A 22,111-nucleotide genomic window follows, 5' to 3' on the forward strand; every position below is an offset into this window, starting at 1 on the left:
ACATGGGTGTAGGATAGAGGTTCTGAGAATGCTGAAATGTTCTCTAGTTTTCTGTTATCAGATTCTGAACAATCCCTGATCTCTTTGATCACCACCATCACCACCTACGGTAACAAAATTTTAATAAATTAATTAAAAAGGATAACCTGAGCAATTATCACCTTACCTCGACTGAATAGCAAGATATATTGTACGACGAAATGAGACTAGATTAATTTCTGTCTTGTCATGGATAGTCACTTTCTGTCCTGAAAGAAATTAAACACAACAATGGCAAAACTAGAAAAATAAATGAGAAGAAATAAAAATATATCTTGATATAATATTTTTCCATAAATCTACTTAGAGCCTTTCATAATAATAAAATAATAATTATAATAAAAATAACTACCTTTTCTACTGTGTAAGTCAGTATTTACTCAATTAAAGGTAATAATACTTAAGTCTTTTGTCACATCATTTTGTTAGCTTAAAGTCCAGAACCAAGTCAGGAAAACTCTTTTTGTTTCTGAGTCGCCTGTTCATTTAGATACTACAGAAGACTGCACTCATGCTGTTGCTTAGTAAAATATTTATAGTTATAAAATATATATATATAAATAAATATAAATTTTGATAATTTGGAAACCTCCAACTTACAGGGAGACATTCATTTTAAGAAAATGCTTTGCAATCCTGACAGGATGGATGGATGGATGGATCCAATATAAATATGTGTATTTGTCGAAACTGTCCCCTATTTAATGCATGAAAATTTTCCTCATGCATATTTGTTGTTATTTGGACAGACTTTCCATATGAAACAAAGAAACTTTAAGGTAAAATATAGTACATGAATAGTTAGATGATTTAAAAAAAGAGAATGCTGGAAAAATTAAATCTATTTTTATAAAATGTTACTGAACAGCAATTACACTGCAAGACAGAACTAAAATGTTATACCCTAAAAGAAAAAGACAGTTTTAATATTTTCAAATAAGTAATGCCTGTAAATAAAGACCAGTTTACACATATGTTCTGATAAATATTAACAGATCTAACCAAAGTAAAGTTCCCACTTATTTTTCTATGAAATGATGTAATCAAAGATGAAGAGGAAGAACATCATGCCTGCTTCTGTACAAATATAGCTTTTGGCCTCCCCACTTTATTTTGCCAAAATGAATAGCAAATATCTAGTCATTCACATCTGTCACATTCTTGCCAGGGTTATATAAATCACATGCACTCCACATGAATATATCTTTTTTATGGTTTATAATATCATCAAAGGCATAAAATGCAAAATTAAAATTATGCTAATGTTAAAAACATGAATTTCCTTTCAGAGCATGATTTCTCAATCTTGGCAATACTGGCATTTGAGGCTGTATTATTAATACTTTGTAGTGAGGGGCAATCCTGTGACTTAAAACTTATTTAACAGTATTCCTAGTCTTCACCCACTAGATACAGTAGCATCCCTCCCAACCCCCTCAACAGATTGAGAATCATTGTTTTAGAGTATTACATTAGAATTAATTTAATTTTAGAGTATTCTGCACTATTATTTAACTATGCTACACCTTTACCTTCCTCATCTTCTTCTCCTTCTTCCTCTTCTTCTTCCTCCTCTTCACTACTTTCAGCATCTTGGTCTGTGTTTGAATCACTATCTCCTTCATCAAGAATTTCTATAAGACCAATAAGGTTAAGAAAAAAAAAATGAGCAAGTGATATACACATATCTCATTCTAAGAAAATAAGTCTAAGTTCACAGAAACCCATTAGTGTTTTAAGTTTACCAGCCAACAAAGATGATCACATAAGACTGTGACAATGTCCTAGTGGTTAGAAAGCACTGCAACTGATTTGACTAGAGAGTATCACATGTATTATTCTTCTGTTATATTAAAAAGTGGCCATAAATCAAGGAAGAGATGGAAAAAAACAAAGAAAAATACATGAAGGTTTTCAAATGTACAGCAACACTGAAAAAAATTAGGAATGGAAACTAGCATAAGGAAGTCAAAATATCTCATCACCAACAAAAGGACAGTCTTATGAAAAATGAAATGCTAGATATTTTATGAAAAAAGAATGCTAGATATAGAAATCAAGAATTTAAGGTAAGAAAGCACTTGGAAAGAAAAGGTAGAGGAAATAATTGCATAATTTCCTGCTCACTTTTAATAAATGATAATGAGATCTTTATTAAAGTATATAATTATTAAATTGAATATTACAATCATTCCAAAGATTTATGTGTAAAACTAAAACTGGAGTTTAAAAGCCTTTAAGAAAATTAGTAAGACAATCATTGTATTATAACTTCTTGTATACAGCTCATATTTAAAACTGAATGAAAATTGTTTATAAGAGACTAAAATCAATCAATGTAAATAGTAAACAAATGACAAATACTAAAATTTATATTTTGCCTAACAGTGCTATTAGCCTGATCAAGATTTTACAAATAGAAATATTTCATTTTAATGAAATGAAATATTTCTATTAAAATCAGAGATCTTTTAATACAATTTTGGAGTCTACTCACAGTTTTAGAAAAATTCTACTTTCTTTTTATTTAACTAAGCAATATAAACCAGAAACCACATATTTAATGTTAGCAGAGAACTCTACACCATCAGGAACAAATCACTTTACAAAAACGTGGAGGTGTCATTCAGCCCTTATCTAAGTTTCAAGAATATTTCTAACAAATGTCACTTTAAGAAATAATCTGAACTGTCTAGTTATTTATGCAACACAGCTCAGGCAGACTTTAAAAAGAAGAAACTATTTAATATTCAATAGTATGAAGACAGGCACTCCTGCTGTTTTCCCAAATGCTGTAAAATCTAAAACACAAGTACACCTGGGTCACTCTAAGGTGCTAATTACTAAAGCTGTGCTCACTTCCTGCTGTGGTCATTTTTTTTATGCCAGCTCTAGAACATTTACAGAAGAATGAAGGTCAAATGAATTTTCTAATCATTGACATCATCCTCTTCTCATCTCTCTACTTCAGAATTTACTTACTGAAAGCACTTAAGCAATGGCAATTGGATTTCATTAAATGAATAAAGCAGTGTTTCAAGAATGGTCTGAGTCTCTAGGGGGTTGCTGAGACCTTTCAGGTGGTCTGGGAGGTCAAATATCCTCATAATACCAAGATATTACCTTCCCCTTCACTGTGCTGATACCTGCAAAGATGTTCAAAAGAACTATGTTTAAAACTGCTGTAAGCTAAGAGCAAATCAAGGCACCAAACTATACCAACCATCAATGCATTCTTTACAGACACACTTGTAGTAGGGGGAAAAAAAAGCCTGTTTTATTTAAAAACATAATGTCTTTGATGAACAAGTAAAACATTAAATTTATTAAATCTCAGTCCTTGAGGATAGGTCTTTGTCATTATGCAAGCAACAAAATATGAAGTTAATACATATAACACTTTTGTTAAAGCCAGATGCACAGTGGTAATGGTGATCTCAGATAAACAAAGACGTGACTGCTTGAGTTGCAACATGAATTAGCTCCTTTCCTTTTTCCAGCTTTTCTTCAAAGAAATGGCCAACAATCTATAGTTGTTAAGTATTTGGCTATCATTTTCATAAATGTAAATAAAATGACACTGTTGCTTCAAGGAAAACAACTAACAATACTTGTCACCATGATAAAATTCAAAATTTTAAGAGAAAATTTGATTTTTGGAAAACCTATATCCATCCCTCCGAGTTTGACCACTTCCCAATAATTGGAATTCTCCACTGAGGTAAACAATAATATTAATGTGATTTCTTGATATTATATTAATTAATGTTAATTTGATTTTGATAATTTTAATGTGTTAACATTTCGAAGATGATCATAACTCAGTAAATCAATATTTTCCAAATGACCAATGCAACATGTTACAAAATCATTCCTGGCTTAGAGACCTGGCTTAGCGACATACCAATGTAATGTAATGTAACAGAGTATGAAAATTCATTGATACTATTTTAGATTCCTATTAGGCCAGATACTAAATTTGGCAAAACATACATAAAATATTCCATTATCTCACAGAATTACTCTTATGAAATAATAATTTTTATAAAAATAAGTAACTTATGCTAAAATGTACTAGTTTTGCTATTATTTTGAAAAGAATATTCTATTTTGAGGTTTAATTTCTAATAAAATAAATAATGGTAAATATAACATATAAAAGGAACCTCTTTGGAATCAATATTTTTCAATATTGCTAAGGGATATTGAGATCAAAGAATTTGAGAACTGCTGTAATAAATGAAAACCACTACCTTTCTGAGCATTGGCCAACTGCCTACACCCTAACAAAATAGAGAATTTCCAAGTTTAAAAAACAGAAAAATCAGTGTAAGTAAACAGTTACAGAAAACAAACAAACATTTGGCACCTCTTAGGGAGACTACAGGAGAAGTTCACAAAAAAAGAAGGCTCAATGGGTTATCAAGTACTCCATGTTTGGAAACTAATAACAGAAAAAGGAATCTGGCCAGTGGCAGTGAAAAGCTCTCAAGAAATTAGCATCTAAGTAGAGACCTGATTATTGGACCAGATTTTTAGGATACTGCATAGAAACGGAAGGCTATTTATACTTTCACCTTCCAATTTTAAGCATGACTATAGCATAGAATACAGGCAAAGAGAGAGTTCTATGTCTCTGCTCTCTCAAGAGCTTCCCAGAGCACTAAGTTCTTCTCATGTAAAACTCACAACAGAAGGGAAATAAACCCATGAAACTATTACATAAGTAGACGTGGGTATTAGCTTTAGGAAAAAATAATAATGCAAATAAAAAAATAAAAACAGTAACACAGCTATCATTTTCTGTGTACTACTTCTGTGGTCACAAAACGCACACAAAAACATTTCATTTATCCTTCCACAAATGAGTAACATTTATGCTTCTGTCAAACAAGTAACTGGTTTCAGGTCATTTGGCTAGTAATGTCAAAGACAAAAAACAACCCAAAATCTGTTCAGATTTAATGCTTACAATATACTAATGATATACAAATAACAATAACCATCAACTTATTAGGTACCAATCTCAGACTTAATTTTATCAGAAGGACATCAAACCTGCACTCAAGATGAGATAAAGTATAGTACTTATAATAAAGTATACCAATTAACTGCATATCAAACTGGTGAGTACAGACTATAATTGACAGAGGTTAAATAAAGGTCACTGGTAATCTATGAATATTTCTTAAGAGGGGTGAGACTTAAGAATTGATAAAGAGTGTAAGAAGAGACAAGGAAACAGATGATTCAGAATTAAGTAATAATATGAGCAAATACTATAAAGAAAAATCAGTGAAGAGAATTGCTTCACAAGAGCAGAGATTTCATGGGATGAAGATCAGTGATCTATAAATATTTTTTCTACCAGAATTATATAACTACCTAAGTTTCTTCTATTATCTGAACTAAATAAATTATTTTATAAAATTTTACATACCCTTCTTAATAGCTCTGTACTTGTCTTCATTTTCCATAAAATTAGGATCCATCTTGAAAACATCTTAAAAAAATAAATGAAAAGTTAAGTGTTTATTTTCTACATTTATTTTTCTTGGGTGCCTTACTTCCCATCACCCAAACACCAGACTTACTAAGAACATCTTCTGGATTATAGTCATCCTCCAAAGGAAGCATATGGGTGAACTGATCATCTTCTTCAACCAAGTCAAGTCCATCCAGGATAATAGGATGATCCTTGAATCCATCCTTCCGTACGGCAAACATCACTTCAATCATATATTGAACTCTTTTGTCAATTTCAGATTCATGCAGAATGTTTCGAAGGCGTTCAAAGATAGCTAAATTTACACAGAAAGAATAATCAAGTAGTATACTTAAAAAAAAAAAAATACAAGAATATACAAACCAAGAATATGCACTTACCATTGATGCCTCGTGGTGAAACTTGTGTTAATTTGAGGCCACATTCTTTGAGAAAACCAATGGCTACTTCAACACTATCATCTGTTGGTCTTTCCAGAAGCAAAGTGAGCATCTCTAAGCATAAAACCTCATGTGCCTTAAAAAGAATGCAGATGTATAGGAGAAAAAAATGCTTTCTATATATTCACCAAGTATAAAAAATAATTTTAAAAAACAGGTAAATGTGTCTCAGCAATGATTATATTAAACATGATACAATTTTTCTATCACTTTATTTACCTTTTAGAAATTATAGATGACTGTTCCAAAATTTTAACTTATTATATTGAATACAACTATCTAACTCTAGCAGAATAGTCTTTCTAGCATTCTGTATATAAAATGCCATAAACTCAAACTGTAAGTGAAAAAAAATTAAATTTTTTTTTTTTTCTTTGCTTTTGCAGGGCTGAGGATTAAACCCAGGGCCTTGTGCTTGAGAGGCAAGCACTCTGCCAACTGAGTTATATCCCCAGTCCTCATGTCTTAATTTTTAATGAAATAATTTTTCATAATCAGCATTTATGAAACTGTATTTTTGTTATAATACCTTTCTCTAGGACCAGAACTCTTTTTATTAATTTCTCAATACATTCAATGAATAACTTAAATAGTAAATAGTTCTCAAGTTACATGAATACTAATTTTACCACAAATTATCTTAATGTTTTCTGGTACACACAATAACCATTTTGAATACTCCCTCTTTTTTTTAAATTACACTATTACATGGGCCATGTTCAAAAATTAATATTTGTAAATAATGCGAGGAAGAGTATAAAATGCTACTGAGAATTTTGCTATGAAAGAAAATGAACCAGAAAGAATGTTTGAAATGCCATCTATATGCATTTATAAGTCAGACACTTTTTTGAGATGGGGAAGGAATAAGATTAAGTCTCAGCTCAGAAGAATATCCTCTTCACACTGTGCACAACATCAAAAATACATCTGGCTTTGTGGGGGAAGGGGAGGAGCAGGGTCAAACAATGTCACATCAATGATAAGAAAATATTCCCCTGAGTCTAGGTGGGAAGATGCAAAATACTTAATGCTCTAAATATTTTGAATTCTGTGGCAATGCCAAAAATTCCAATGTAAGTGTAGTACACATTCAAAAACAGAAACACATCTCTGCAGTTATAGATATATAAAATTAAGTTTCCATGGTTTTAAGCAGCAAGTTATCATGTAACAATATAACAAGCAATTAGGTTAACATCTAAAAGATTTCAAAGAACGAACAGTGGTAGGTAAGAAATAATGTTAGAGAAATAAAATTAACCATGGGCACTATTCACAATAGCCAATGTATGGAATCAGTATAGGTAACCATTGACAAATAAAAGGACCAAGAAAATATGACAGATATACAAAATGGAATATTATTCAGCCATATGGGAGAATAAAATCCTGTCATTTGAAAGACAATGTGGATGGAAATACAGGACATCATGTTAAATAAAATAAGTCAGATACAGGAAGACAAGCATTGTATATTTTCACTCACACATGGAAATTGGAGGGAAAAAAAAAGATCTGAAAGTAGAAGAGAGACTATTAATGACCAGGAATGGGTAACAGGAGGCTAGAGGAAAGGGTGGAAATGATCAATATACATGTACGGAAATGCCATCATGAAGTCCATTAATTTGTACAATTAGTGTGTCAATGATTATAATAAAAAATTTTAAATGAAAATAAAAAAGGGAAAAAGCGTGACTTCAAAATTCTTCATCTTCTACAAAGTAAAAGAATATAGATATGAGGGAAACCTTTGAGTATGAACAAGAACAATTTTATCATTTTTCAAGGATAAAAAGAAGCTAAATTGAAGCTATCAAATAGTGGATGAAAACAAAATGAACACTGAAACTGAAAAACAAAATAAAATTATTTGTATTTAAACAGGTTAAAATTATTTGGTCTATCTTTTATTAACTATGTTTTAAAAATACTTATGTATTTATAGGGAATAGAGATTTTACAGAATATTTGATATTTATTAGGTGCTCATTAACAGCAGGTACAGAGAGAGAAGAAAATAAAATGATCTGCATTTCAAAACATTAAAATTATTTATTCTCCTATATTTTATAAACTAACTAAAAATATATGACTACATCTATGTAGTTGCTGCAGGGTATAAAGTTTTCTGTAGAGTTTCAGATACTTATTGGGTTTTCATGAACACCAGGCACAAAGAAAGAGGAGGAGATAACCAACTTTATTGTTTTAGAAAAGGACTAAATTAATTCTTTTAAAAAGTAATTTGCAGTCAAATAAACATGTATAGTATTAAGTGAGATCAATTTGACAAAATAGTTAAAAGTATAATGATTCCTTTTTATATTAAAGAATATTAGATGCATTTATTGAAGTTTTGAAATTAAAATATCATCCAAGATATTTATCTGAAGGACTATAAATCAAAACAAAAACAGATGTATCACTGGCATCAAGACTATGGTCTAATGCCACTAAAAATGAACATGTTTTGAAGATAATTACTCACCACATTTTGGTTAATAAGATGTGCCACAAATTTTGAAGCAGTCAGACAAAGTTGCTGAAAAGTGAAAATAGGCACAAAATTAATCCATAAAACCCAATTTTCATTTATCTATAAATTCTAGTAAAGACACTCAAGATATGTAACACACAAGGATAATTTTTATATGAAAGTAATATATGTGAAACACTGCCATTACTAGTTATATAGTTATAAGTCATCATTTTGGTGATTCATAATTAGTGGTCAGGAATATTTACTAGAACCAAAAAAGTTCTCATGAAATATGAACTTTAAAAAGCACTCCTATGCAGAAATTGGCATTCTTTACTTTTGTTGATACTAGTTTATTGGCCTATCCTACGTGACAGTCTACTTAAAAGTCATTCATATATACCTTATCATTTCTTCTATAGCCTTTTCGAAAATTAAGAATCAACCTCTTGAGGATTAATTCTCCAATTTGTGGAAATTTTGAGTTGATTATTGCCACCAATGCTGCATAAACATGGGTGAAGATTGGAGAAGCACTCTGGGCTTGCAAAACAGATCTGGACAGCAGTCCTCTGTTTAAAAAAGAATAAAAATGAGTAATGAAAAAAATCAATTAATTAGGAAACAAATATTTAACATTCAGTAATATTGTTCTTTTGTAAATAATCCTAAAAGCTAAATCCTAAAAGTTAAATCACTGCTTTACCTAGAAAATGAATCTAATTAATAGAAAATGCTTTTGAGAAAACAAACTTGAATTTGTATTCTTATGAGATTTTACTGCAACTTTTCTCAAAAATTCCTTTCTAAATATAATTCCTCTTTTCCTGCATTTGTTTTATATATATAAATCATCAATTTGAGAATTATAAAGTTAAAAAAAATTTAACATTTTCAAAAAAGTGAGGATAAAAAAATCTGTGTAAAAAGTACAAAGTTTATGTAATATAAAGTTTCCAATGTGGGTTCCTAATTTATGCAAAATAATTCTGTGATTAAAAACAAATTTGGGTTGTTTAAAATCTAAGTCTAATTTAGTGGAATAAAAATGAAGATTTGGTATACTGCTATAAAAGATAAAGACACAATAAATCACAATAAATGCACTGCAAGATTAATTCTAAAACAATGACAGTATAATAAAAGCTACCTGCATGAAACTCATTCTGAAATGGGCATGTTTTTATGTGCCTTTGAGGAGGAATGGAAAAGATACAAAGTGGGCTAACTGAAATTATTTTTAGTACAATAAAGACAATTATGCCAAAAGTTAGGGAAAAAAATGTCTTACTTGTTAGCAGGTTTATATATCACAACTGAATCAATATGATAGGGCTGGGATTGTGGCTCACTGGTAGAGAGCTTGCCTAGCTGTGTGAAGCACTGGGTTCAATTCTCAGAACCTCATATAAATAGAAAAAAGGGCCCCTGACAACTTAAAAAAAAAATGCTAAAAAAATAAAAATAAAAAACCCAGCTTGCAAATCTATAAAGATCTTAAGCAATCCATATAACTTAAGTCTGCTTATTTTCTAAGATGGGAAGAGCTCCACCAAAATGTGTTAGAATAAATAAATTTAGTAAAGTTGAAGGACACAAAACCAACATATAAAACCTTTCAGCATTTCTATATGTTAACAATGAACTATTCAAAAAGAAATTAAGAAAACAATCCCAAATATAATAGCTACCAAAAAAAAAAAAAAATCCTAGGAATAAATTTAACCAAGGAAGTGAAATATCTTTAGTGAACCTACATATCACTGCTGAAAGCAATGGAAGATGAAATAAATTGAAAAATAGTCCATGTTCATGAATTGAAAGAATCAATGTTGTGAAGTGCTTCCACTTCCCAAAGCAACCTATAAATTTAATGCAACTCCTATCAAAATTCCAATGACATTTTTCACAGAAATAGAAAAAAGAAATCTAAACATTCATATGGAACCACAAAAGACTTCAAGTAGCCAGAAATCTTTAGCAAAACAACAAAGTCAGAGATGTCACTACCCAATAATAAAAACTACTACAAAGCTATAGTAATCAGAATAGCATGGTACTGGAATAAACAGACACACAGATCACAGAACAGTGAGCTCTGAACAACACACATTTACAGTCAAAGAATTTTTGACAAAGGTGCCAAAATGCATGATAGGGAAAAGATGATCTCTTGGCAGATGAAGCCGGTAAAATTAAATATTTAAGTGCATAAGTATAAAAATAGATCTAAGTCTTAAAAAACATTAAAGAAAAACCAACTCAAAATGACGTAAAGACTTAAATATAAGACCAAAATTGGTAATACTCCTGGGGAAAAGCTCCATGGCACTACTCTGGGTGATGACTTTTCCTGATAAGACCTCCAAAGCTCAGGTAACGAAAGCGAAAATAGACAAATAAAACTGCATCAATCTGAACCTTCTACACAGCAAGGAAAATAATCAACAAAGTCAAGAGACAACCTACAGAATGTGGGAATATATCTGAAAACCATACAACTGATCAGGGACTAATATCCAAAATATATAAGGAAATCAAATTAATCATAAGAAAGCATACAACTCAATTTTAAAAATGGGACAAAGGACCTAAAGAGACACTCTCAAGAGAAAACATACAAATGGCCAAAAGATAAATGACAAAGTGCTCTATAACACCTATCATCAGAGAAATGAAAATTAAGAATACAATGAGATTAACCTGATATCTACTGGAATGGCTGTTCTAAGAAAGACAAAAGATAAGTGTTGCCAAGGATGTAGAGAAGAGAGAATTCTTGTACATTGTTAACAGGAATGTAAATTAGGTTTAACCACAAAAATGTATGGAGGTTCTCCCAAAAAATTAAAAAGAGAACTACCATATGATTCAGCATTCCCCACTACAAAGGATATGAAAATTCTATCAAAGACACATCTGTACTCCCACATTCGTGGCAGCATTTACAATATCCAAGATGTCTATTGATAAATACACAAGGAAAGGATGGTGTGTATACACACACACACACACACACACACACACACAATGGAATAATATTCAGTATTGAAAAGAAAGAAATCCTGTCATTTTGACAACATGGATGAATCTAGAGGAAATTATGAAAAGAAAAAGAAGTCAGGCACAGAAGGACAAATATCATATGAGCTCACTTATATGTGAAATCTAAAAAAGTGACATTCATAGAAACAGAATAAAATGATGGTTTCCAGAGACTAGGGGCAGAAGGATCAAGGAGATGAACATACACAAAATTTTGATCAGACAGAAGGCATAAGTTCAAGAGATGTATTATATATTAAGGTGACTATAGTTAATAACAATATATATATATAATAAAATTGCAAATTACTAATAGTAGATTTTAGATATCCTAACCACAAAATAAGTAACTAACAAATATTAAATAGGCTGACTTAGCCATTCCACAATGTATATATGTATACATTAAAACATTGCTATTCATGACAAATACATACCATTTCTACCTGTTGACTAAAAAAAAAAAAAAAACATAAATTAAACTGTTTTGATGTAGTATGTCATAATATTCAATATTCCTCATGGATTTAAATTATTGGAGACATTCAGTAAACAAATATTTGTGCAGAAATCACATGATGTAAAAGCTCCTCAAAAAAGAAAAAACTCCATAAAATCTTACCAGTGAGGAACAAGTATTTTTTAGCAGTCTACAGTTGTTTTTTTTTTGGGGGAGGGGGGGTACTGGGGATTGAACCCAGGGGTGCTTAACAATTGAGCCACATCCCCAGTCCTTTTTATTTTATTTTATTTTTTTATTTTAAGACAGGGTCTCATTAAATTGCTGAGGCTGGTCTTGAACTTGCAATTCTGCCGCCTAGCCTCTTGAGCCACTGGGATTGTTGGCATTCACCACCATCCATGTTCAGCAAGAACTGTTATTTTAATTAAATATTTTCAATTACCTTTAAAATGAGTTAGCATAATGCATCAATGATTATTACTCATACAGATATTATGTTCTTTTGGAAAATTACTATGAAATACTACAAATAAAATGACTAACTTACCTTCCTCTAACTATATTTTCCTGGAGAAGCTCTTGAATAATAATACTTATATTGGAAATGTTGACTTTGTTGATAAGACCATTGATTGACTTCTTTAGGGCCTCCCAGCTCATCCTCTGATATGCTAAGCTAAAAAAAATTTTAATAAAAATTAAAACTTTGTCAAAAACTGTAATAGTAACAGGCTATAATAAAAACAAAAGTTACTTAGCATTCCTTTATTTTTAACACTATTTTCACAAAATGAGTCTAAAGTATAGTAAAATACATGATGCTCATAGGAATAAACAGATTATATTAAATCATATTTGCTTTATTATACATATAATAGTATAAACCATACACGGTAAGATTATGTAAAAATATGTAAGGATATTTTGTTCTTATGTCTATTTATGTTGTAACTTAAACTATTTTTTAGTTAAATTTGATAACATCCTTTTTTTTTTTATTATATTGCTTCACATAAACTCATCTTTTGTGGAAAACTTTAAAAATAAATGCAACTTAAAAAAATTTGAAACCACAATAAGAACCCAGAGACCACAAAAAGGAAATTTTAGTATGATTCTTCCCATAAAAGCATGAGACAATAAAATTAAATGTTTTAATTTAAAGAAATGGTAATAACTACAGTAAAAGGGAAAGTCACATGGAACAGAGGCTGAAACACTATTCTAAGGATGTTAAAGACCACATCTGTTGAGGTAGTAGTCCTACAGCTATACCAGCTGAACGGTGCATGGCTATAGACTTTCAGTCAATTATTTAGCCTCAAGGATTTCTTTAGATTGAACTAAATTTATAATATCTTAACTTTTAAAACTAAAAATTCTACAGATTTTATAACTATTTTTCTGGAATTTGATTCTAGCTACAGAAAGTCTTAATCTTTTTCCTTCCACACAGCTCTCTGGAAGTCTTGTGAAGTCAATAGTTTTCTAGAAATTCAGAATTACAAATAATTTTGAAATATAGTCTTCAAAACACAAAGAATATAAGTTTGATATAGTAACCTATGAGTTCCTTAACACATTCAGTAACAAGAAGTGGCAGTAGGCCAAATGACAACTGTATTTTCAAGTAGCATAGCCATAAACAATATTATAAGATATCTGCAATGGACTGTTAATACTGTAGTCTGTGGCCTACATTCCTACAGAAAGAAATGTTAACTTTTAGTGAGATTAGTAACAATAAAATATAACTCTTTTCCATTCATATTGATGGATCAATTGCCTGAATTCTATCCATGGATGATTTGAAATTCTGCAGGTTAATTTCTGCTTACAGTAGTATACGAAAGAGGGTCAAAAATGGTGCCTAATAAGCATGAATATTTAATCTGTGACTTTTAATATTATCAGTAGATGGTGAGGCTATAAGACAGATTGACTTGCAGTTAGTTTTATTATTGTTTCTAAGTTCTCTACATTCACCCTCAACTACTTGCTCCCAAGGTGGAGTATTCCCACTGTCCAACCCTTTGTTATGCCCTATTTCTAGAGAAACAAGACCTATGGCTCAACAACAAGCCTAATCAATAAGACACTGCTGGCATATAATCACAACCTCTCCCATTAAATTGACTGAAAAACTATATCAAGTGTAATTATACTTCCTAAGTAGGAAGCCTTCAATTTGTCCAATTATCTACTGAAAAGACTACAGACTTCTCTTACAGATATCTAATTCTCATTGTACCCTTTCCAGCCTGAACAGACTTTGACTGTATATAAAAGTATCTTCCAGGAATCTTCTTAATCAGCATATATTGCTGATTCTCCCCTGCCTACTGTACTTAGATTAACAACGATGTTTCTAGTCCTTTACAATTATGATAAAGTTCATTGGACTGAACAGGAGAAAGAATACTTTTCACTAATACTGCCACTTCTGCAAGAGGAAAATGCCTAGTTAATCATGAAGTTCCCACTAATAAGCCATCCCCAAATTCCTCCTCATACAATGGTCCAAATATGGCAACCATGCCTAGAATGTGGCACATAAAGAGGAATTTATTAGTTAGAATTAAATGTCATTTAATACTTCTCTCTAGTTCTAAATGGTTTTAATTTATTTAATAATCTTAATTGTTTATTTTATGTGATATTTCTATTTCAAGCTAATTGAAATACTTCATATTTTATTTATCCAAGGTTCTCATTTTACAAGTTGTCATTGAAACACCCATGAAAAGGTCTAGGAACATTCCTTCTTGGATCACCTTGAATCAGTCTTTCTTAAAAGTGTAGCTGCCTTCTAACCTAATCTTTTTATTAACTTCCTGGCAACTGAGTCATCACTTCACTCTGAGACCATACTTCTCCAGTGATGACCATCTCATTCTACTGGTGAAAAAAGTCTTAAAAACTTAGCTGCACTTTGCTAAAAAGCTTTTCACCATTTCAATTACTTTGAAAAGGGAGGGGTGTTTTAGTATAAATGTTCACATATCAATTTTGTTTGTTTACCTTTAAATAGCAGAGAAGTAGTCTAAGATATTATAGTCTAAATAAAAGCAAGAAAAGGACAAAACTGACATCTTCATATATTTATAGAGTGTTTAGCAATCTACACCCCCAAGTCAAAAATGCTATCCACTGTTTTTTGTAAATAAAGCTTTATTAGAACATGCCTACATTCATTTGTTTACACATTACCTAAGACTGTTTTCATACTATAATGATGTTAAGTAGCTGCAACCAAGACAGAATGACCCACAATCTAAAATATTTGCTGTCTGGCCTTTTATAGGTTTGCTGACTCCTGATTTAGTACAACTTGAAAGATTCTTTTTAGATCAAAAACATCAGCAGTATTCTTGATTATCTACAAAAAATGTAACCAACCATAATTTGAAAATACTAAAATAAAAGATGAATAACTTTTCCTCAAAATTTTAAATTAATTCATTAAAAAATGAAGTAACTAATTAATATCCAGGTAAATCATATATAATGCTCTTGTCCAGACTATGGAGTAAAGAAGAAAAGATGTCTCTAAAATGAGATCTCTATCACTGTGCACTAATGCAGAGTTTCAAAAGCCAAGGTTAATGAGATCATGATCGATTAAATTTTCAATTTATCACTGCCTGGCAGGCCTAGTACCTCAATATACCTGTTCTTATCTGTAATCTGTTCTTGCATCATTCTAAGCTTTGCAGGAGGAATATATGCTCCACCAGTTCTAGTGAGAAGAGGATCCAACTCATCTTTCTTCTTCTTTGCAGTAGGTTCATCCTGAGCAGAACTCTGGGTTCCTGATGGTTCTGGGCTTCTTCTCCCAGGAGATGGAGATTTTCGGGACCTTTTCCGATCCATATCTCTTTCTCTCTCTCTGCGTTTTTCTCGATCCCTGCTTCTGTAATATTTTTTTTTAAAGGAGAAAAGACACTATAAAATACAATGAAATGCAAACCAAATGTGAGATTACAAGTGGGCCCCACATATTCATAACAGGAAAAGTGGTTTAGGATGATGAGGTAGTGTTTCACAGAGAAAATGTAACTTAGATTAGGGTTTCAAAGGCATCATAGTATTCAGACTGCAAGTGAGTGGGGAAGAAGGACAGAAAGAGGGAGGATGGCATCCTGCACCTAGTACAAGAGGAAATAATAACTGAATAACTGAGCATGGGTATTAAAGCTAGAATGGGAAGATCAGGAAACAATAAAGAATCATGTACAATAGTCGTTGGAAAGATGAGTTTGAGTCAGCCTATGAAACCTTAAAGACAACCAAGATTTTAAGTTATTTATATTGGAAGTGAAGGGGAATCATGAAAAGCTTCTGAGTGAGAAAGTAACATGAAATAAATAGTTTTTTAAGACCACAATCTGGCCTATGGTATATATGACAAACTGGATAAAGAAAAAAAGTTTATTTTCAATAATGGCATATTTAATTGTAAGACTGCTAAGAAAAAATGTAATATTTGAAAATGCTCCTTTACAGAATTTGAAATCTCAGAAGTACCTGGTTGTCTGAAATAATGTAAGGAAAAAAATGCTTTTCTAACCAAAATTATTCTTCCCTTCAATACTTAAAAAACAATCAATTGCTATTGTTCTCTGAAACCATCAAGAACTAACAGGAGGGGGCGATCCAAGATGGCGGCCTAGAGGGAGACTGCACCTCCGGTCGCTCCACAACCCAGGAGTTAAGAAGGGGAGGCATTGAGAGACTCGGACTGAAGTGGAGCCACGGGTGAGTCTGCCCACTGGGTAAAGCTCGGCCCGGGTGGCAGGCCCAGATAGAGGTGGCTTATCGGAGCCGGGCAGGGCAGCTAGAGTCATCCACAGGCAGTCCTGCGCACTCCGGCGGTGGGCCCCGCCCACACAGCCAGCTTCTCCAGGTTCTCGGAACGGAACTGGCCCGCTAGTGAGAGCCTGTCTGAACAGAGCACGCTCCGAGTCCCGGAGCCCCTGCAGTGCAGTGTACTCCTGCAAAGAACCAGCGGAGAGCCTCGATCTGCAGTCAGCCTCAGGGATAAGGGCAGGGCAGCCGGAGACCTCTTCAGGCGGCTCTGCCCACTCCGGCTTGAGTCTTCCCAAGGTAGTCTTCCACACTCCGGCAGTGGGCTCTTCCCACACGGCCAGCTGCACGGTGCAGGCCCACAGTGAGAGCATTTCCGCACAGAGCCAGTTCCAAAACGTGGAACCAGTAGGGGGCTAGGGGCAGTATTCTTCGAATGAGCTGCTTTATCAGATTCCTCCAAGACATCAGGCTACTGAAGGCTGGGAGGTGATACACTGGAAATCTACTGGGACACTATAAGCCAATAGTGGAAAACTGCAATATCTCAGGGTCCCACTGACAACTGACCATTATGAGAAAACAAGGGAAGAAAATGTCCCAAACAAACCTAGATACTACATCAATAAAACCCAATGACAGCACAGCAGAAGAAATGTCAGAAAGGGAGTTCAGAATGTACGTAATTAAAACGATCAGGGAAGCTAATGAGGAGATGAAAGAGCAAATGCAGGCATTGAAGGAGGAGATGAAAGAGCAAATGCAGGCATTAAATGATCGCACCAATCAACAGTTAAAAGACCAAATACGGGAAGCAAGAGATCATTTCAATAAAGAGTTAGAGATACTGAAAATAAACCAAACTGAAATCCTTGAAATGAAGGAAACAATAAACCAAGTTAAAAACTCCATAGAAAGCATAACCAATAGGATAGAACACCTGGAAGACAGAACCTCAGACATTGAAGACAAAATATTTAACCTTGAAAACAAAGTGGAACAAACAGAGAAGATGGTAAGAAATCATGAACAGAATCTCCAAGAACTATGGGATATCATGAAAAGGCCAAATTTGAGAATTATTGGGATTGAGGAAGGCTTAGAGAAACAAACCAAAGGAATGAACAATCTATTCAATGAAATAATAACAGAAAATTTCCCAAATCTGAAGAACGAAATGGAAAACCAAGTACAAGAGGCTTATAGAACCCCAAACATACAAAATTACAACAGACCCACACCAAGGCACATTATTATGAAAATACCTAACATACAAAATAAAGACAGAATTTTAAAGGCCGCGAGAGAAAAGAATCAAATTACATTCAGAGGGAAACCAATAAGAATATCAGCAGATTTTTCAATCCAGACCCTAAAAGCTAGAAGGGCCTGGAACAACATATACCAAGCCCTGAAAGAAAATGGATGCCAACCAAGAATCTTATACCCAGCAAAACTTACCTTCAAATTTGACGATGAAATAAGATCCTTCCATGATAAACAAAAGCTAAAGGAATTTACAAAAAGAAAGCCAGCATTACAGAACATTCTCAGCAAAATATTCCATGAGGAAGAGATGAAAAACAACGATGCAAATCAGCAACAGGAGGCGCTAGCCTAAAGGAATAGCCAAATAAAGGAGAAACCAAATCATGTCAAAAACAAATATGAGTCAATTGACTGGGAATACAAATCATATCACAATAATAACCCTGAATGTTAATGGCCTGAATTCATCAATCAAAAGACACAGACTGGCAGATTGGATTAAAAAGAAAAATCCAACAATATGCTGCCTGCAAGAGACACATCTCATAGAAAGAGACACCCATAGACTAAAGGTGAAAGGATGGGGAAAAACATACCATGCACACGGACACAGCAAAAAAGCTGGAGTATCCATCCTCATTTCAGATAATGTGGACTTCAAACCAAAACTAGTCAGAAGGGATAAAGAAGGACATTACATGCTGCTTAAGGGAAGCATAAATCAGCAAGACATAACAATCATAAATATCTATGCCCCGAACATTGGCTCATCCACGTACGTCAAACAAATCCTTCTCAATTCCAGAAATCAAATAGACCACAACACAATAATACTAGGCGATTTTAACACACCTCTCTCACCACTGGATAGATCGTCCAAACAAAAATTGAATAAAGAAACTATAGATCTCAACAACACAATCAGCAATTTAGACTTAACGGACATATATAGAATATACCATCCAACAAAGAATGAATACACTTTCTTCTCAGCAGCACATGGATCCTTCTCTAAAATAGACCATATTTTATGCCACAAAGCTACTGTTAGTAAATACAAGAAGATAGAGATACTACCTTGTACTCTCTCAGATCATAATGGATTGAAATTAGAAATAAATGACAGAATAAAAAACAGAAACTTCTCCAATACCTGGAGACTAAATAATACACTATTATATGATGAATGGATAACAGAAGACATCAGGAGGGAAATAAAAAAATTCTTAGAAGTAAACGAGAACAAAGACACATCATATCAAAATCTCTGGGACACTATGAAAGCAGTACTTAGAGGAAGATTTATTTCATGGGGTGCATTCAAAAAAAGAAGTAGAAATCAACAAATAAACGAGTTAACACTACAGCTCAAAGCACTAGAAAAAGAAGAGCAGACCAATACCAAAAGTAGTAGAAGACAGGAAATAGTTAAAATCAGAGCCGAAATCAACGAAATCGAAACAAAAGAAACAATCGGAAAAATTAATAAAATAAATAGTTGGTTCTTTGAAAAAATAAATAAAATTGATAAACCCTTAGCCACACTAACAAAGAGAAAGAGGGAGAAAACTCAAATTACTAAAATTCGGAATGAACAAGGAAACATCACAACAGACACGAGTGAAATACAAAACATAATTAGAAGCTATTTCGAAAATCTATACTCCAACAAAACAGAAAACCTTGAAGACATCAACAAATTTCTAGAGACATATGAACTACCTAAACTGAACGAGGAGGACATACACAACTTAAATAAACCAATTTCAAGCAATGAAATAGAAGAGGTCATCAAAAGCCTACCAACAAAGAAAAGTCCAGGACCAGATGGGTTCTCAGCCGAGTTCTATAAAACCTTTAAAGAAGAGCTCATTCCAATACTCCTCAAACTATTGCATGAAATAGAAGAGGAGGGAACCCTCCCAAACTCGTTCTATGAAGCCAATATCACCCTGATACCTAAACCAGACAGAGACACATCAAGGAAAGAAAATTTCAGACCAATATCCTTAATGAACATCGATGCAAAAATTCTCAACAAAATTTTAGCAAATCGCATACAAATATATATTAAAAAGATAGTGCACCACGATCAAGTGGGTTTTATCCCAGGGATGCAAGGTTGGTTCAACATTCGGAAATCAATAAATGTCATTCACCATATCAACAGACTTAAAGTTAAGAATCACATGATTATTTCAATAGATGCAGAAAAAGCATTTGATAAAATACAGCATCCCTTCATGCTCAAAACACTAGAAAAAATTGGGGTAATGGGAACATTCCTAAACATTATAAAGGCCATCTACGCTAAGCCCATGGCTAATATCATTCTAAATGGTGAAAAACTGAAAGCGTTCCCCCTAAAAACTGGAACAAGGCAGGGATGCCCTCTTTCACCGCTTCTATTCAACATTGTCCTTGAGACTCTAGCCAGAGCAATTAGACAAACCAAAGAAATTAAAGGGATACGAATAGGAAAAGAAGAACTCAAACTATCCCTGTTCGCTGATGACATGATTATATATTTAGAGGAACCTGGAAATTCCACCAGAAAACTTTTAGAACTCATAAGTGAATTCAGTAAAGTAGCAGGTTACAAGATCAATGCTCATAAATCCAATGCATTTTTATACATAAGTGATGAATCTTCAGAAATAGAAATTAGGAAAACTACTCCATTCACAATAGCATCGAAAAAAATAAAATACTTGGGAATCAATCTCACAAAAGAGGTGAAAGACCTCTACAATGAGAACTACAGAACACTAAAGAAAGAAATTCAAGAAAACCTTAGAAGAAGGAAAGATCTCCCATGTTCCTGGATAGGCAGAATTAATATCGTCAAAATGGCTATACTACCTAAAGTGCTATACAGATTCAATGCAATTCCAATTAAAATCCCAATGATGTACCTCGCAGAAATAGAGCAAGCAATTATGAAATTCATCTGGAAGAATAAAAAACCTAGAATAGCTAAAGCAATCCTCAGTAGCAAGAGCGAAGCAGGGGGTATTGCAATACCAGATCTTCAACTCTACTACAAAGCAATAGTAACAAAAACGGCATGGTATTGGTACCAAAATAGACAGGTAGATCAATGGTACAGAATAGAGGACATGGACACAAACCCAAATAAATACAATTTTCTCATACTAGACAAAGGTTCCAACAATATGCAATGGAGAAAAGATAGCCTCTTCAACAAATGTGCTGGGAAAACTGGAAAACTATATGCAATAGAATGAAACTAAACCCCTATCTCTCACCCTACACAAAACTCAACTCAAAATGGATCAAGGACCTCGGAATCAGACCAGAGACCCTGCATCTTATAGAAGAAAAAGTAGGTCCAAATCTTCAACTTGTTGGCTCAGGATCAGATTTCCTTAACAGGACTCCCATAGCACAAGAAATAAAAGCAAGAATAAACAACTGGGATAGATTCAAACTAAAAAGCTTTCTCTCAGCAAAGGAAACTATCAGAAATGTGAAGAGAGAGCCTACAGAGTGGGAGAATATCTTTGCCAACCATACCTCAGATAGAGCGCTAATTTCCAGAATCTATAAAGAACTCAAAAAACTCTACACGAAGAATACAAATAATCCAATCAACAAATGGGCTAAGGAAATGAACAGACACTTCACAGAAGAAGATGTACAAGTAATCACCAGATATATGAAAAAATGTTCAACATCCTTAGTAATAAGGGAAATGCAAATCAAAACTACCCTAAGATTTCATCTCACCCCAATTAGAATGGCGATTATCAAGAATACAAGCAACAATAGGTGTTGGCGAGGATGTGGGGAAAAAGGAACACTCATACATTGCTGGTGGGGTTGCAAATTAGTGCAACCACTCTGGAAAGCAGTGTGGAGATTCCTCAGAAAGCTTGGAATGGAAACACCATTTGACCCAGCTATCCCACTCCTTGGCCTATACCCAAAGGACTTAAAATCAGCATACTACAGAGATACAGCCACATCAATGTTCATTGCTGCTCAATTCACCATAGCCACATTGTGGAACCAACCTAGATGCCCTTCAGTTGATG

The 22,111-nt window shown here is 33.1% G+C and overlaps 1 protein-coding gene across 2 annotated transcripts in view; it reads right to left on the reverse strand.

The window, feature by feature from the left end:
• The window catches only part of Cwc22 (CWC22 spliceosome associated protein homolog), a 65,114-nt gene that overhangs the window by 19,173 nt on the left and 23,830 nt on the right, over window positions 1-22,111 (reverse strand). For both annotated transcript variants that reach the window (XM_047547268.1, XM_047547269.1), the window contains exons 5-13: window positions 15,649-15,891; window positions 12,526-12,654; window positions 8,874-9,042; window positions 8,480-8,533; window positions 5,926-6,061; window positions 5,634-5,840; window positions 5,480-5,542; window positions 1,572-1,673; window positions 167-248 (exon numbers count right to left, since the gene is read on the reverse strand). In XM_047547268.1, coding sequence (XP_047403224.1) covers window positions 167-248; window positions 1,572-1,673; window positions 5,480-5,542; window positions 5,634-5,840; window positions 5,926-6,061; window positions 8,480-8,533; window positions 8,874-9,042; window positions 12,526-12,654; window positions 15,649-15,891 — 1,185 coding nt within the window. The remainder of the gene's footprint in view (window positions 1-166; window positions 249-1,571; window positions 1,674-5,479; window positions 5,543-5,633; window positions 5,841-5,925; window positions 6,062-8,479; window positions 8,534-8,873; window positions 9,043-12,525; window positions 12,655-15,648; window positions 15,892-22,111) is intronic.

Source organism: Sciurus carolinensis, chromosome 3, assembly GCF_902686445.1.
Source record: "Sciurus carolinensis chromosome 3, mSciCar1.2, whole genome shotgun sequence".
Lineage (NCBI taxonomy): Eukaryota > Metazoa > Chordata > Mammalia > Rodentia > Sciuridae > Sciurus > Sciurus carolinensis.